An 18132-nucleotide genomic window follows, 5' to 3' on the forward strand; every position below is an offset into this window, starting at 1 on the left:
AAAGTTCAAATTAAGTTGGGAGGAATTATACGGTTGTGAAAATAGAAGGCATGAGGTATGAAGATTTGTTTTTGAGGAAAAAAACAATTCATGCTTTTTCTCTGCAAAAATTAGTGATTCGAATTACGCTATGGTCTAGGGCAGTGGTCGGCAAACTCATTAGTCAACAGAGCCAAGTATCAACGGTACGACGATTAAAATTTCTTTGGAGAGCCACATTTTTTAAACTTAAACTTCTTCTAATGCCACTTCTTCAGAATAGACTCGCCCAGGCCGTGGTATTTTGTGGAAGAGCCACACTCAAGGGGCCCAAGAGCCGCAGTTTGCCCACCACAGGTCTAGGTCAGTGGTTCTCAACTTTCCTAATGCCGCGACCCTTTAATACAGTTCCTCATGTTGTGGTGACCCACAACCATAAAATTATTTTCGTTGCTACTTCATAACTGTAATTTTGCTACTGTTATGAATTGTAATGTAAATATCTGTGTTTTCCGATGGTCTTAGGCGACCCTGCTAGCGGTTCTCAGCCTGTGGTTGGGGGTCACCACAACATGAGGAACTGTATTAAAGGGTCACGACATTAGAAAGGTTGAGAACTACTGGTCTAGGTACACGGTTTTTATGTGTGTTTGGTCTGTATGTGGTATGTGTTTGTCTGTGTTTTACGTGTGGCAAATTTTCAGCCTCCAGATGGCATTACTAGGCTATATCTTTTATTGGCCTAATAATTTTTAAAAAAGGATTAAATATGTATATAAATTAAGCAGAATTCTGTGGTCTGGACAAAACATTGGATATTAAAACCAGTTTAAATTTGATTAATTTCTTTTAGAGTTATTACCATGCAATATATGTTTTACTGACATTTACAAAGAGTTTTTGCTATAATCTTTTGGTTAAGTATATTTGACAATCTTTCCAAAGTTTAAACTTTAAGACTTTTTAACTGAGAGAAGACTTTGAGTCATTGCAATGGGCCCTGGAATAACTCAAGGATTTATTCTCTCTTCTTAAAAGATAAGTTTTTAAACTAAATTAGGCCTATTTAATATACTTGAAATTACGTGGGAAGCTGTCAAATAGAAATTAACAACTACGTCCTACTTATATACATGTATTTTGTTAAAATGGGTGCTGTAGAAATTTCAGTCTACTGGAGGAACCAAGATGGCGGCTAAGGTAAACACCGATACTGCTGCCTCACACAACAATTTCAAAACTGCAACTGGAAGACAGAGCGGGCACCGTCCAGAACCACCGGAAAGCTGACTGAGTGGAAATTCTACAACTAGAAGGAAAGAGAAAAGCACACTGAGACCCAGAGGAGCTGTGGAGGACAGGTGCGAAGACCCGCATGCGCGGAAAGGGTGGGCGGCTGAACACGCGGCTGGCTTACTCGCGGCGCTCGGAGAGGGCGGGCAGCAAACGTGCGGCTGGCTTTCTCGCTCGGGAGGAAAACAAAACCTCCCGACTGCACTGAAATCCAGCTCCGGGTGAGACTTTGAATACCCAGACTCATTCGGGGAGAAACTGGACTGTCTGGCAGCGGGCGAAACTCAGGGCAGCCTTCTCTCAGGGGTGCGTGCAGCCATTGCCGCGAGACACGGAGACACAGGGGCCTCGTAGGGCGGGGCTGACGGGAAACCAAGGCTGCCTACTCCGCCCTGAGACTCCGCCCCATCCACGCTGAGCACAGAAGCACTCCCAGCGGAGACACTGCTGATCCTCACAGCCAACTGGCCTGGAGGTCAACTCCCCCAGTGACACCAACAACAATCAAGGCTTAACTACAACAAGACTGCACACACAGCCCACAAAGGGGTGCACCAAGAGTGTCCACCTCAGGTAACTGGGGAGGCTGAGCCACTGGGCCCTATAGGACACCTAGCACACAAAGCTACCCTACCAACTCAGGGAAACAGCCAAAATGCGGAGACAAAGAAGCAGGCCACAAACGAAAGAAATGGAGGAAAACAAATGACTGGATATAGAGTTCAAAACCACAGTTATAAGGTTTTTCAAGAATTTCCTAGAAAAGGCCGATAAATTTAATGAGACCCTCGAAGACATGAAAAAGGACCAACTAGAAATTAAAAATACACTGACTGAAATAAAAAATATTATACGGAGACCTAAAAGCAGACTAGAGGATTGCAAGAACCAAGTCAAAGATTTGAAATACAAAGAAGCAAAAAACACTCAACCGGAAAAGCAAAAAGAAAAGAGAATCCAAAAATATGAAGACAGTGTAAGAAGCCTCTGGGACAACGTCAAGCGTACCAACAATCAGAATTATGGGGGTGCCAGGAGAAGAGAGAGAGCAAGATACTGAAAACCTATTTGAAGAAATAGTGACCGAAAACTTCCCCCACCTGGTGCAAGAAAGAGACTTACAAGTCCAGGAGGCACACAGAACCCCATGCAGGCCTCCCCTGAGCTGTCGGGTCAGCATGTGGCCCTCAGGGGAGGCCTGCGTGGCGGTCTTACAAACTCACAGACCTAAAGTCACCACAAAGGATGGCCTGAAATTAAACTTTTAACTAAAGCAGTGATGGTGGGCAGTTCCATCCTAGGCTGGAATCTTCCCAGACAAGGTCAACCTTTTACCCTAACTGAGCCTATCTGCCTTTTTGCATCTAAGATAACATTCCTGTGAAATGTCAGGCTAACTTGTAACTTCCCTTTTCCCCCCCGACCCCTCGGGGCACAGCCGAATGCCCTGGGCGCCAGGACAGAGACCGCAAATTCCTTCACTGTCATTGTCATCCTGTTAACTGTGGACGGTTAACTACCCCGCACCCACCTACGTAGAAGCAGCAGGTGTCCATCATTTTACTTTTTATCCAATCCCAGAGCTTCCCTCCCCAACCCCACCTTTTGCTTTCTCCCGCCTCCCTAATCGCTCACCAGTGGACTTCATGGAACCCACCTGCATGCCTCCTTCGCTGTCATGTATGAAACAAGGTGGAGACCCGCGCTTCTCCGGAGCGTTCCCAAGCCCCGGAGATTCTGCTTCCCGGCCGAGTATCGGCAGTTTGGCTCAGATAAGCTCACAACTGTTCCTTACAGGGTGGAATGTCTCCACGTTCACATCACCCACAGCGACACGAAGAGACTGCAGACGCGGCCACGGAGCAAGGAGGAAGGACAGAAGGAGCGCCTTCCTGCTTCCCTGCTGTCGCTCCCACAACTTAGGAGAAGCACCTGGGAGTCAAACCCCACGGCTGTGGCCCCCTCGGGTTCAAACTGCCCTTCTGCTGAAACTGGGGACAAGAGAAGCTACTCTCAAGGCTGCATTTTAAAAAATATATATTTTTTAAAAACTGATTTCAGAGAGGAAGGGAGAGGGAGAGAGAGACAGAAGCATCAATGATGAGAGGGAATCATTGACTGGCTGCCTCCTGCACGCCCCCACTAGGGAGCGAGTCTGCCACCAAGCATGTGCCCTGACCGGGACTCAGGAATGGAGCCGTGCCCTCCTGGTTCATAGGTCAACACTCCACCACCAAGCCGTGCTGGCAACCTACATTCTCACCTGCATCCCCCTCCTCCCTGCTGGTTTCACAGCTCAGGGGTACTGAGTGGAACGTTCCCTCTCTCCTCCCTGTCAACAGGCCTCCTGCAAACTCTGTAACTTTCACTCTAAGCTCTTTTACAGCAAGCATGTCAAACTCGCGGCCTGTGGCCCACAATGGATATTTTTGCGGCCCAGCCAATGTAACGGTAAGGAACATTTTAATAAAAACTTCGTAACTTAATTTTTACCATATCCTGTGAAACATAATCTATATCTATAAGAGGCTAATAGGCTAAGTATCCAACCATCCGGGTAATGCGTCACGTAGCAACATCCGGCTTCCTCTCCCTGGCGACTAGCATCCTTGGGGTTTCTGCAGCCCAGGAACACGACCTGCTTTACAGCCAGGTGCAAACATTTCACACTTTAACCAAATGCCTGTGAAGCGTTTTCCGTGCCTCATCTCATTTGATCCTCACAGAAGTCCTGGAGCAGGCAGACAGGAGACTCGGTAGAATCCTATTTTCTTTTCATTAGCGGAGAAATGGAGATTTAGAAAGCTTAGAAACTTGACCTGACTGAAAAGAAGTAAGAAATGGTGGACCTTGAAAATGACTTCAGGTTTACTCACTGTGCAGAATTTAGTCAGACACTGCTGCAGTTAAATATTTTACCCTCTGTTCTCCCTGCGTGATCTGCAATAATAATCTGCTTCGTGCTGATATTTACTGCTGTGTTGCTGACAATTACCTGAAAGAGAAGTTGGGGTGCTTCCCTGGGCTGGAAAAAGTTTAGCTGCATCAGAAAGCAGCTAATTAAGCAAGTTTATTCTATATCTATAAAAGGCTCAGTTGACTCACACATGCACGATACATATAAAGCTCTCACTGGTGCCAATGGCATGTGTGTGTTTCGATCTGTCATTGTCGATCGTGAATTTGGTTGACACTTCTATTATAGAGAAAGGGCGAATAGCGATATTAAAATATTTCTCCTAATTAATTTCATTTCAATGTGCATGAATCCGTGCACCAGGGCACAGTTATTAATAACAAACTACAACGTTCGCTAATGACTGATGACTATCATCGTGTTGCATTCATTTCCCTTACTCAGCTTACAGGCAGGCGCACATTTCTCTCCACTAATACCAGCAGCGAATATTTAGCAGCCGATGGCCACGTCATTAGACTTGGACTGACTTGTTTGGTGTGAGCAACAGGAAATATTTCGCTTTCGGAGAACGAGAAAAACAGGTTTATTTGCGTTATGCTTATTAATTTGTGCAGTTATTCAGTGTCTGGTAAGTTCATGTTCTATTATTCTATGCTAACGATGACTCATTTGTTTCAGCCCTTTGTATTCACATGTCTCTATCGAAATAAACCTATGTTTTTTTATTGATTTCAGAGAGGAAGGGAAAGGGAGAGAAACATCAATGATGAGAGAGAACCATTGATCGGCTACCTCCTGCATGCCCCCTGCTGGGGATCAAGCCCACAACCCAGGCATGTGCCCTTGACTGGACTCAAACCCGGGACCCTTCAGTCCACAGGCTGACGCTCTAGCCACTGAGCCAAACCAGCTAGGGCTTAACCTACAATTCTATGAAAATGGAAGCTTTTGTTTTTGTGTGGCCACATACACGTAAACCTTGTTTAGCCCGTGTCAGCCTTTGAGCTTGACGTGCTTGCTCTACGGGCTTGGGACGAATACCGCTAAGACACGTCCCTGGGACTGTGCCCGACTGTCTCCTGAAGAACTAACAAAGCGCCCCCCCCCCCCCCCAGGTCTGCTCAACTTCAGGCCTCGAGCCCCTCCTCCTGGCCTGAGGCTCGAAGAGGAGGAGCGTTTTGTGGCCTCGCACTGAGCAGCCAGGCCCCGGGACGTAAACGTGAACTTCCTCTCTGCTTCTCTCTCTTCTCTCCGTTGTGACTTCCTCCACAGCCCACGTCACTGGCCTTCCCTCCCCTCCGCCCCCAAAAAACAACCCTAACACAAGGTACGAGTATAGAACAGGCAGGTTGGAAATGGATCCACGGAGAACGTTTAGGGGAAAACCCACACGGAACATCAACACTGAACTCAGGGTAACCCGCGTGGAAGGCCGGCCCGATGATCTGGAACGCACAGAGGCCAGAGGCAGGAGAGAGAGGCGGGGCGCAGCGACGGTTTCACACAGTGGCTCCCGACGTGGGGCGCACGCCCACAGGGGGGCAATGGGGTTTTTAAGGGGGGCAACTCGAGAATGAGCTATTCACAGTGAGCTTTTTGCATTTCTTACGGTTCTAGGGGCCTCATATACAGCGTAAAAATATATATTGCGATATATTTGTGCATTTCAGGTCTCTATTCTATTTTGAAACATTATTTGCTATTTTTCCCTATCACTTCCTATTATTACTATTATTTTAAAATATATTTTATTGATTTTTTTTACAGAGAGGAAGGGAGAGGGATTGAGTTAGAAACATTGATGAGAGAGAAACATCGATCAGCTGCCTCCAGCACACCCCCTACTGGGGACGTGCCTGCAACCGAGGTACATGCCCTTGACCGGAATCAAACCTGGGACCCTTCAGTCCGCAGGCTGACGCTCTATCCACTGAGCCACACCGGTTAGGGCACCTATTATTATTTTTTTAAACAATTTCTCAGTGGTTTCTTCCTCAGGACTTCCACTGTCCTGGCGTTCTTTGATTTTTCTCCTTCGTGGATGCCCTGTTCTGTGGAGGTTTGTTAGACCAAGTTCATGGCCCTTTAGGCTTCCTCCACGTGAACAGGGGTTCGCTTTTTGAATAAGAATTATGTCACAGGGGGGCATCAGGATTTGAGAGACGCTTAGGTGGGCGTGGCGAGAAAAAGGTTGGGACCACTGGATTAACATATCTAAGTGGAGGTCTAGAATAAACTGAAGGAACGAGGGTGAGGTGGTATTCCAAGAATAATGGCCAAAAAGAAAGAAAAAAGAAGAAGAAGAAGAACGGCTAAAAAACTTCCAGACTTGGTCAGAGCCAGGAAACCTTACTGAGAAAGTTCCAACAAGCCCTGGCCGGGCAGCTCAGTGGGTCAGAGCGTCGTCCCAACACGCCAAGGTCACGGGTTCGGTCCCATCAGGGCACATACAAGCACCGACCAATGAACGCACCGACCAGGGGAGCAGCAGATGCAGGTTTCTCCCAAATCAATACATACAAACTTTAAAAGTTAAACCCCCCAAAGCCCTCAAACCGCGAAAATAAAAAAGAAAGTTCAAACAGCCCTGGCCGGTGTGGCTCAGTGGACAGAGCGTCGGCCTGAGGACCGAGGGGTCCTGGGATCGATTCCCGTCAAGTGCACGGACCTCGGTGGCAGGCTCGGGCCCCAGCTCTGGTCAGGGCACCTGGGGGAGGCGACCCATGGCTGTGTCCTCTCACATCGATGTTTCTCTGTCTCCCCGCCCCCCGCCTCCCCCTGTTGGTTACTCAGGGGGGTCCACGTGGCAAGGGCCTCTACATGCCTTGGCCCGTGGTCGGCAAACTCCTCAGTCCACGGAGCCAAACATCAACAGCACAACGACTGACATTTCTGTGAGAGCCACATTTTTTAAACTTAAACTTCTTCCAACGCCACTTCTTCAACATAGACTCGCCCAGGCCGTGGTATTTTGTGGAAGAGCCACACTCAAGGGGCCAAAGAGCCGCATGTGGCTCGCGAGCCGCGGTTTGCGGACCACGGGGTTAGGCCATCTGGAAACCCAGGGGGGCTGAGCCCCCACGTGGCGCCAGCACCAGGGAGGGGAGCCAGCGACGGCACGGACTGCAGCGGGCTTTGCGGTGGGAGCTCTCCGGCGGGTCCGGTCCCAGGCAAGGCGGAGGGAAAGGACTGTCTTTAGCCGACGGAATGCGGTCTGGGAAGCGAGAGAAGGTCGGCGGCGAAATGACCTACAGGTCAGTCCCTCAGCGGAGAGGACTGACCACAACAAAGACACCCAGAGCGGCCGCGGCCCCGAGAGGCGTGGAGGGACCTGCACTCCCAGCCGCCGGCAGGGAGCCCGTCTGAGCGCCCGCCGCGCTCTCCGTGCCCAGCTCCACGCCTCCGGGGAAAGGCACGCGATGGAGACAGAGAAGACACGTGGCTGTGGGGGGCGGGGAGAGGGGAGGGGCGGACGGGAGTTCATCTCTTCCGTCCAACCAGGACAGATCTCCAGGCGGGGAAACTAGTCTGTGGCTTTATAACGGCAAAAACGTGGCACGATGCCTTTGTCCAAACCCAGAGCATGTACCGGGCAAAGAGCAAACCCTGCCGTGAACTGTGGGCTTTAATTAATAATAATGTATTATTATTAATGTGGGCTTTAATTAATAATAATGTATCAGCCCTGGCGGGCGTGGCTCAGTGGACAGAGCGTCGGCCTGTGGACTGAAGGGTCCCAGGTTTGATTCCGGTCAAGGGCACAGGCCTGGGTTTCGGGCTCCATCCCCGGTAGGGGGCGTGCAGGAGGCAGCCGATCAATGATTCTCTCATCATTGATGTTTCTCTCTCTCTCCCTCTCCCCTCCTCTCTGAAATAAAAAAATAAATAGTAATGTATCAGCACCAGCTTGTTTTAACACACTAATGCGAGGTGCTAATAATAGGGGACCCGTGTGTGATGTGTGTGTGTGGGGGGGTGGGAGGCATAGGGAACTCTATGTACTTCCTGCTTAATTTTTTTTGTAAGCCTAAAGTCTCTATAAAGAATAAAGTCCAGCCCGGCCGGCGTGGCTCAGGGGTTGAGCGTCAACCTATGAACCAGGAGGTCAGGGTTCAATTCCCCGTCAGGGCACAGGCCTGGGTTGCGGGCTCGATCCCCAGTGTGGGGCATGCAGGAGGCAGCCGATCCATGACTCTCTATCATCATGGATGTTTCTATCTCTTGCTCCCTCTCCCTTCCTCTCTGTAACCAATAAAAAATCTATTAAAAAAAGAATAGCTCCATTAACTAAAAAATAAAACAAGAAGTCCAAACCTGACGTGCTCTGTGGGACTGAGAACACCAAAGACAACACAAGATGCACAGGAGCTCCAGATAAAGCACCTCGTGCACCCAGCTGGCTGATGGCCCCCCCACAGGCAGGCCTGAGGCCACGCATGTTTCCGAGAGGAGGGGAGGGGAGGGGAGGGGAGGGGAGGAGGGGAGGGGAGGAGGGGAGGGGAGGAGAGGGGAGGAGAGGGGAGGAGAGGGGAGGGGAAGAGAGGGGAGAGGACCACGTCCTGGGACGCCCTGCGGGGCTGAAGGTCCCGGAGGGTGAGGGCGGAGTGGCCGCACCTCCCAGTAACGGCCGAGCGTCCACTGCCCGGCCCCCTCCCCGAGGCGCAGCGGGCCCTGCCCCGGGGACGGGGAGGCCCTCACCTTTGCAGTGGGCGTAGGGCATGGTGAGGGTGTAGTCCTCGGCCCGGTGCAGGAAGGTGAGCGTGGCCTTGCCGTCCAGCAGAGCCGACAGCGAGTTCCCTGCAGAGATGGGCGATGGGGCCGGTGAGCGGAGGGCCCCTCGGAGCCCGGGCCCCCCCTCCCACCGATGCACTGAGCCGCCCCCACCCTCGCCCCGCCTGGTTCGTCCTCTGACCCTCAGCAGCCCTCGCTCAGGTTCTGAGGACTCTCCCACCCGCGTGGTCCCCGAGCAGGAGAGGCGGGAGGGGCGCACAGGTGTGTCCGGTCTCGGTGACCCCGAAACTGGGAGCTCCCCCCCCCCCCCGCCCCGTTGCCCCGGGGAGGCCTCACCGTAGAACCGGGACCTGGCCGTGACGCTGCCGCTGATGCAGAAGCCGTCTTTCCGGTTGCTGACGTGGAAGGCGGACACGGGCGGGTGGTGGGACACCTGGGGGCACAGAGGGGGCTCCTGGAGCGGCCCCAGCGGCGGGCGGCCCCTTCCCGGCCCCGGCCCCCCCGCCCCCCCGCGCCTGGGCCAGGGGAGCCGGCCCCCATCGGCCCGACGCTCAGGGGAAGTGGGGTGCACGCCCCCTCCTACAGTCCCAGTCACGTGACGGGCAGAGAGGGGCCCCCGGGAAGCGTGCCCTGGGCTCAGAGCCCCCCGCTCCCCCCCGGGCGCCCGGCCTTGCCTGCTCCGCGATGTAGAAGGTGAGGCTGTGGGTCTGGGGGTGGAACCAGCTGCAGCGGAAGGTCTCCCCCAGGATCGGGTTGTAGGGCTTCTTGATTCCCTGCGGGACCCACCGGAGCCGCGTGAGGCGGGGAGGCGCTCGTCAGGGGGTGAGGTAGAGGGGGAGCGTGGACCCAGGGCCAGGTGGGGTGCCCGCGGCCCAGGCCCTGCGTCCTGCCGGCCCACGTCTCGGGAACGCACAGCTGGCTTGCCGGCACCTGGGAGCAGCCCCTCCTGCTTGGGGGACATGCTTCCCCCTGGTGTCTCCGCCTCTGGTTCCTGGGGGACCCGAGACCCTGACCCGGTCACCCTCCCCAGGACTCTGGGCAGAAACAGTGGCTTCTGCCCGGCCAGCGTGGCTCAGTGGTTGAGCGCTGACCTAGGAACCAGGAGGTCAGGGTTCAATTCCCAGTCAGGGCACATGCACGGGTTGCGGGCTCGATCCCCAGTGTGGGGCGTGCAGGAGGCGGCCGATTAATGATTCTCTCTCATCATGGATGTTTCTATCTCCCTCTCCCTCTCCCTTCCTCTCTGAGATCAATTAAAAAATTAATAAAAAAACAAAACAAGAAAACAACAGTGGCTTCTACTCCCCTGGCCCTGCCTCTCCCTCCTCTTCTGCCGAGCTGGCCACCTCTGTGCTCCCCAAACAGCCCAATCCGCCCCCCCCCCCCGCCACTGCCGGGGGACCTTCTGTAGACGGGAGAGCCCTCCTTCCGGTCCCCATGTGGTCCAGCTCAGACCCCTGATCTGACGCCCTTCACAGCCCCCGCACCCCCACCCCATCACTGTAGCTTTGCCTTCACCTCACCCCACAGACTGTGGGCTCCCGAGTGACAGCCACCTGCACAAGGCCCGGCCGCCACCTTCCCACCTGCCCACAGCTCCCATCATTCCTCCTCCCCAAGCTTCCCAGATCCACCTCTGAACTGACCCAGGTGCACCCCACTGCCCTGTGCCATTCAGCCTTGGAGAGGGAGCCTCCCCCTCCGAGAAGCCCTCCGGGATTGTCCCCTCTGCGCCGACAGCCCAGGTGCTCAGTGCTGCTAAGTGTGTACCCACCCCTGGCCCTGCCGAGGGCTGTGGGGTCCACCTCTGTGGGGCCCTCGGGCAGAGCCAGGCGTCCTGGTTCCACACCCAGCCTGCTGGCTCACCCTGGGCTGGCCCTGGACCCCCCTGAGCCTCAGTTTCCCCACCTGCACAGTGAATTGTGGAGCCAGAATTGTGGTTTCACACGGTGTCCCAGGGCACCCAGGTCTGTGGCGGGGGGGGGGGGGGGGGGTCCTGGCAGGGACGCAGGCCTCCCGGCACCCCCAGAGCTGCCTCAAAGGGCTCCAGGACTAGAAACCGGGGCCCAGGGTCCAAAGCCCCTTTGCCGCCCCATGTACGTGGCAGCTGTTTCTTTGAGGGCCAGGAGCACCTTCGGAGGCCTGGCCAGGCCCGGGGCCCCCCTGCAGCCAGTCGGGGCCTGTCCCCCACCTCTGAGGCCGGGGCCCCTGAGGGATGATCAGGACCCTTCATGGCCGCGTGGGGTGGGGGTGCCCGGGGAGGGGGTGGGGGCGCCCGCTGGGCGGGGGGTGGGGGGCCTGTCCTCACCTTGGGCTTCTTGTAGAAGCCAGACAGGTACCACCGCAGCACCTGCTTCATGCGGCTGTAGGCGTCTTCCTCCAGCGCCGCCCTGGACAGACGGACAGACGGACGGACGGACGGACGGACGGATGGATGGATGGAGAACTCCCTCACTCCGCCTGGGCACCCTCCCTGCCCCTGATGCTCCCGCCCTCGCCCCAGGGGCCCGCCCCGAGGTACACAGAGGTGCTGGGGTGGCCTCACCGCTGCCCACCTTGCAGGCAGGGACAGTGGGAGGAGGCCAGCGGCCCGGGGACCCTGCGGACACCTGGGTGGGGGGCGGGGGCGGGGGCGGGGCGCCTCACCGGGAGAGCAGGTCGGCGTGGCAGTAGGCGTCGGAGAGCTTGCTGAGGAAGGAGCGGGGCTCCAGCACGAAGGTGGGCAGCACCACGCGGGACAGGTCCATGCCCGGCCGCAGCTGCTTCAGCAGCACCCAGATCAGGCCCTTGTTCTCCTCCGACACCGTCTCCACCTGGGCCGCCTCGCCCGGCTGCGGGCGGAGGGTGTCAGGCTCCGGGCAGGGCCCGCGGGGGACGGGGGTGGGGGGGGGGGCGCCAGGGGCAGGGGGGCAGAGGCTGGGCTCTGGCTGGGATGTGGGTGTGGCTGGAGCCCTGGCCTGGGCCCCCAACCCCGACCCCTTCCAGCTGTGTCTCTACCCAGCAGGCCCAGCCCCTCATACCTGCTGCCTCCTTCCTTGCCCACGGGCTGCCCCCCCAGCCCAGCCCACCTGGGCCCCCCACACCCTCAGCCCGAGCCCGGGGGTCCTCGCCAGCTCCCAGCATCCCGGCCACCGAGTCCCTGCCCAGCCCCTGGGGCCCTGCGTGCTCCTCAGGGGACCCCGTGGCGGCTTCAGGGGTGGGACGAGGTGCGGGTGACAGGGTGGGGGCTCAGGGGGGCGGCTCTCACCTCCCCCAGCTCCTCGTGGGCCTGCTCCACGTACGTGGTCCCTCGCGGGGCGGGGCCGCCGGGGGCCTCCGACAGGTCGCTCCCGCTCCCATTGGTCCTCTGGCTGTGGTCCTGGGCCTCGGGGTCCGAGTCCTCGCCCGCCTCCCGCTCCGACTTGTCCGAGAAGGCGTCGTTCTCCAGCGAGGACCCGTTCAGCCTGGGGGGCAGGCCCCGCGGCCCCTGGTCACGGGTGGGGCCAGGCACCCCACCTCAGGCACCGCACCCCATCCCAGGCACCCCATCCCAGGCACCCCCACCCCAGGCACCCCACCCCGCACCCCATTCCAGGCACCCCCACCCCAGGCACCCCACCCCGCACCCCATTCCAGGCACCCCCACCCCAGGCACCCCACCCCGCACCCCATCCCAGGCACCCCCACCCCAGGCACCCCACCCCAGGCACCCCACCCCAGGCACCCCACCCCAGGAACTCCCCACTTGGGTGCCCCTCACTAGGTTTATTTTTAAAAAATATTTTAAAATTAATTTCAGAGAGGAAGGGAGAGATAGAAACTGCACGCCCCCCACTGGGGATGGGGCCCCAAGCGGGGCTGTGCCCTGACCCGGAATTGACCCGTGACCTCCTGGCTCCTAGGTCAGCCCTGAGCCGCGGGCCGGGGCTCACTGGGTTAGTCCCCTGGGCAACAGCGTCTGACACCACTGGCCCAGTTCACGGAGGAAGACACAGGCTCCCAGGTCCCCACGGAGCGGAGGGTCGGTGCCCAGCGCACCCCTTTGTGGCGTCGGCCCCTCCCCACCCACACGAGGGCACCCACCCACGAGTGCGGGGTCCGGGAGGGGACTCCGGGAGGGCTGACCCCGCGTCCGCACCCCCACTCACGGGAACAGGTCCTGGTCGTGGATGGCGGCCGAGGGGAGCAGCCCGCAGAGCGAGGAGGGCGACCCGTCGGGCGAGGACCCGGGCTCCTGGTCGCTGCCGGGCCTGCTGGCGCTGAGCCGCAGGAGGCTGGAGCAGCGCAGGGCCAGCTCTAGGGCGTCCAGCCAGCAGCGGCCTGGGGGGAGGGGCTGTGAGCCGCCCACAGCCCAGCTCTCCCCCCGCCCCCCTTCCTCACCAAGGCGTCCCTGCCCCGGACCCAGAGCCCTGTCCCATCCACCTGGCTGCACTGCCCCCGCCCCAGGGAGCCACCCCACCCCACCCCACCCCACTCCCGAGCTCCCTGATTCAGCTGCTGTGTGTGAGGTTATCAGCCTCTCTAACTGGGAGGCAGGTGCTACTGTCCACCTCTGCTCACGGAAACTGAGGCTGAGCGAGGTCCTGAGGGGCAGGCCCCTGGCCCAGGCCTGGCCCAGGACAGCAGGCTGCCTCCTTTTTAAAAAAAATTATTTTTTTAATTGATTTCAGAGAGGGAGAGAGAGGGAGGGAGAGATAGAACATCCATGATGAGCCCTAGCCGGTGTGCTCAGTGGATAGAGCATCGGCCTGCGGACCAAAGGGTCCCGGGTTCGATTCCGGTCAAGGGCATGTCCCTCGGTTGCAGGCTCCTCCCTGGCCCGGGCCTTGGTTGGGGCTCGTGCAGGAGGCAACCCATCGATGTGTATCTCTCACATCGATGTTTCTCTCTGTCTCTCCCTCTCTCTTCCACTCTCTCTAAAAATCAATGGAAAAATACCCTCGGGTGAGGATGAACAAAACAAAATATCTACGATGAGAGAGAATCATGGACCGGCTGCCTCCTGCACGCCCCTCACTGGGGATGGAGGCCGCAACCTGGGCACGTGCCCTGACTGGGAACTGAGCCCTGACCTCCTGACTGGGACTCAACCACTGTGCCACGCCGGCCGGGCAGGCTGCCTCTTACTGAGTGGAGGTGACCGGGCCTGACCGGGCCTGACCGGGTCCCTGGTCTAGAACCTACCGCAGGGCCTTGGGGACCTGCCGAGCAGGCGGGGACTCACCGTCCGACTCGGAGGCCGCCCTGAAGATCAGGTAGCTGCTGGGCAGGGGCTGCGTGATGGAGCCCACACTCTCGCCTCTGGGGCCCTGGGGGGGCACAGACCACGTCACCCGGACACCCCGGGCAGCGGAAGCACACGCAGAAGTCCTCGGCCTCTCGGACACACAGGCCCTTCCAGGCCTCGGGGTCTCCGGGTGGGGCCGGCCGCCAGCCACGCACCCGGCCTGGGGGCAGCAAGGCAGGGGGCTGGGCGGGGAGCTCTGCCCCCCGACTTGCTGGCTCTGAGCTCCCCGACGTAGGGGGGCCAGAATCGGGATGTGCAAGTCCGGGAGGCCCAGCTAAACGGGAACCTCAGAGAGATAAGGAACACCGTGGTTTTGTGGGGTTTGGGGTGAATCCTCGCTGGAGGATAATTATTTCTCCCATTGATTTTAGAGAGAGTGGAAAGGAGGGGGGAGGAGAGGAAAGAGAAACATTGATGTGAGAGACACACATCAACTGTTTGCCTCCTGCCTGCCCCCCGACCAGGGACCAGGGAGGGGATTGAGCCTGAAACCGAGGTACATGCCCTTGGCCGGATCCAACCCTCGGCCCTTCAGTCTGTGGGTCGAAGCTCTAACCACTGAGCAAACTGGCCAGAGTGACAACTACCTTTCTTTAAAAGCTTAAGTATATCCCCCGAGGTATTGGGGACATACTTATTCTAAAAGAGCTCCATGTCTGTCTGAACCCGTTTAACTGGGCTTCCCGGGTGTGATCAGGGGCCCTGAGCCCAGAAGCCCTGGGAGCGGTGGGGGGAGGAGGGGGCTGGGCTGGGAGCCGCCCGCCATGGCCCACGCCTCCGCCTCCAGGCACGTGTGACCCTGACCTGTGGTCACTAGGCCTGAGCCCCGCGGGTCCGCCACCCCAGGGCCGGGACCATGGCTGATCACACTGAGAGACTTAACCCAGCACCCCTCCCCGAGGGTCCTGCATGCCTCCCCAGGGGCCCAGGCCTAACCCCCCTCACTCTGCCTCCCCCTGTCCCCTCATGGCACCCCATGTCCTGCGTGCCTCCCCGGGGGCCCAGGCCAGCCCCCCTGCACCCCGGCCCCCCGGTCCCCGGCACCTTCACGGCCCCCCCGGCCCCCGGCCCCCGGCCCCCGGCACCTTCACGGCCCCCCTGTCCCCCGGCCCCCGGCACCTTCACGGCCCACACGGACTGGTCCAGCGGGTGGAAGAGCTTGAAGCAGAAGCCGTCCTTCTTGGAGGGCCGCTCCAGCAGCCGGCAGCAGTGCAGCAGGACGGTGCCCACCCACTGGCCCACGTCGGGCGTCTTGTAGATGAGCAGGGCGCCCGGCTTCAGCACGCACCACAGCTTGGTCCAGCTCTTCAGGGTCCCCCGGATCTGCGGGCGGGGCGGGGCGGGGGTCAGGGCCCGGGAGGCCGGTGCCGGGCATCGGGGCGGCTCAGGGGCGGGCAGAGGCCTTTTACTTTTTTAATGTGTTTTTTATGGATTTCAGAGCGGAAGGGAGAGGGAGAGAGGAACATCCATGATGAGGGAGCATCATGGATCGGCTGCCTCCTGAACACCCCCTACCAGGGATCGAGCCCGCAACCCAGGCCTGTGCCCTGACCGGAATTGAACCTGGGACCCTTCAGTCTGCAGGCCGACGCTCAACCCACTGAGCCAGACCAGCCAGGGCACTTTGACCTTTTCAAAGGAGTTCATAGGTCGTTCAAGCTCAGGGTCAGGCCTCCCTGGGTCCTGGGAGCGACTGACACTGAGCTGTGTCTGTGGCATGAGCCCCGACCGGACTCAAACCCGGGCCTCCCGGTTCCTAGGTTGACGCTCAACCACTGAGCCGCACCGGCCAGGCAGCTTTGTACAGTTTTTTCTTTTTCAAAAAATATTTTTTTATTGATTTCAGAGAGGAAGGGAGAGGGAGGAAGAGAAACATCCATGATGAGGGAGCATCATGGATCGGCTGCCTCCTGCACGCCCCCCACTGGAGACTGAGCCTGCAACCTGGGCCCTGACCGGGAATCGAACCCTGACCTCCTGGTTCATAGGTTGACGCTTAACCACTGAGCCACGCCGGCCGGCGGCTATGCACATTTCGGTACTGGTCATTTCTTTTCTCATTGTAAAAATGGGTTCACGTCTGTGCCTGATTTCTTATCCGTAGTTTTGTCAGAACATAGAAGGCGAAGGCGGGCCCCCCAGGCCCAGGGTCGCCGACGACCGGACACCTGTCTGGTTTGCCCCCCCGCCCCCCGCACTGCACGGCGGGGGCACCACGCTGGGGCTGCGGGAGCCACCGTGGCCTCAGCGAGGTCTGAACACAGGCCTCGCGCCCCAACCCTGGTCCTTTCTCACAAGCTCGCCCCCTCCTCTGTGCCCCGGCCAAGGACTCCGCCGGCCCTCAGGGATCCCACCAGTGGGGACACAGAGAGGCTGGGGAGGCAGAGGCTGGGACACAGAGAGGCTGGGACACAGAGAGTCTGGGACACAGAGAGGCTGGGAGACACAGAGGCTGGGAGGCACCGTGGCCCCGGCCAGGACCCTGGAGCCTGAACTGGGGGAGCAGGGAGCCTCCCCGGAACCTCGGGTGGGGGGGGGGGGAGCACGGCCCCGCAGGCACCTCAGTGTCGGGGCCTCGGCCTCGGGACCAGAGAATAAACTCTCTGGTTAGAAGCGGTTTGTCAGGGCAGCCCCGGACACAGACACAGATTTGCAGTAACAAACGCCTTCAACGGCCTGGCCGGCACGGTCAGTGGTGGAGCGTCGACCTGTGAACCTGGAGGTCAGGGTTCGATCGCGGTCAGGGCACGTGCCCGGGTTGCGGGCTCCCTCCCCAGTGGGGGGCGTGCAGGAGGCAGCCGATCCGTGATTCTCTCTCATCATAGATGTTTCTCTCCCTCTCTCTTCCTTCCTCCCTGAAATCAATGAAAACACATTAAAAGAAAAAAAACATGTATCTATTAAAACAAATAAACACACAAAAACCAAAACCAACGCCCTGAACGGTCCCCTGAGCGGCGGAGTGTGCACGTCCTCGGGGAGGCGCCGCACGAGCCGTGGACGCGGGACAGCGGGGCCCGCGCCTACCTTCAGGCTGTCGGCCATGATGACCACGCGGGGGTCGGTCAGGGCGCTGAGCAGCTGCTTCGTGGCGCGCTTCTTCTCCTGCCGGTAGTTCTCCTTCTGCACCTGCTCGGGCACCCAGCCAGCATCAAGGGGCACGGCCGGGCCTGCCCCCACAACCCCCGGGCTCCTGGCGCCCACCTGCGCCCACACCATTCCGCCCGGAGCAGGGCCAGGGCCAGGGCCAGGGGGAGGGGGGAGGGCCGGGCGTGGGGGTGGCGGCCTGGTCTGTGCCCTCCCCTCGGCCGGTGGGGGGCGTGGCCTCACTGCCCAGGTGCCCACTCACCCAGCAGAGGACACACCTGGGCCCCCCAGGCCCGTACCCACCTTGAGGGTTTCCTTCTTGGTGACCTTGGCCGTGGGGGACACACATTCCTTGTCGGACCCATTGCACAGCCTGGACTCCGCCTGCAAGAGACCCAGGTGCGGGGCAGGGGCAGCGTGGGCTGGGGCCGCCGAGGGCGCGGCGGACAGAGCACTTAGTGGATCCGTGAGCAGGGACCCTAACACACACACACACACACACACACACACACACACACACACGCTCACGCGCACACGCACATGCACAGGCTCACACACACGCTCACGTGCACACGCACATGCACAGGCTCACACACACGCACGCACCCACGGCAGCATCATTCGGAACAGCCGCAAGTGGAAGCAGCTGGAACGTCCCCTCTGACGGATGGACGGGCGGCTGTGGCCCACGGGCGCACGCAGCCTGGAGGGCGCAGACTGACAGCGCCACCACGCCGAGGGTCTCAGCACGGCCTGCTCGCCGCGAGCAGCCCACACGAGGGACCACCCGGGGCGTGGCTCCCTTTACACGAAACGTGGGCGGATCCGGGGGGTGAAAGGGGCGCAGAGGTTGCCA

At 58.7% G+C, this 18132-nt stretch overlaps 1 protein-coding gene across 3 annotated transcripts in view; it reads right to left on the reverse strand.

Moving 5' to 3' along the window:
• Positions 1–18132, reverse strand: part of OSBPL5 (oxysterol binding protein like 5) — a 71547-nt gene that overhangs the window by 31830 nt on the left and 21585 nt on the right. For all 3 annotated transcript variants that reach the window (XM_079788849.1, XM_079788847.1, XM_079788848.1), the window contains exons 4-14: positions 17580–17660; positions 17217–17318; positions 15309–15512; positions 14127–14211; positions 13051–13222; positions 12171–12366; positions 11570–11754; positions 11232–11313; positions 9598–9696; positions 9260–9356; positions 8891–8989 (exon numbers count right to left, since the gene is read on the reverse strand). In XM_079788849.1, coding sequence (XP_079644975.1) covers positions 8891–8989; positions 9260–9356; positions 9598–9696; positions 11232–11313; positions 11570–11754; positions 12171–12366; positions 13051–13222; positions 14127–14211; positions 15309–15512; positions 17217–17318; positions 17580–17660 — 1402 coding nt within the window. The remainder of the gene's footprint in view (positions 1–8890; positions 8990–9259; positions 9357–9597; positions 9697–11231; positions 11314–11569; positions 11755–12170; positions 12367–13050; positions 13223–14126; positions 14212–15308; positions 15513–17216; positions 17319–17579; positions 17661–18132) is intronic.

Source organism: Cnephaeus nilssonii (assembly GCF_951640355.1).
Source record: "Cnephaeus nilssonii genome assembly, chromosome: 13".
Lineage (NCBI taxonomy): Eukaryota > Metazoa > Chordata > Mammalia > Chiroptera > Vespertilionidae > Cnephaeus > Cnephaeus nilssonii.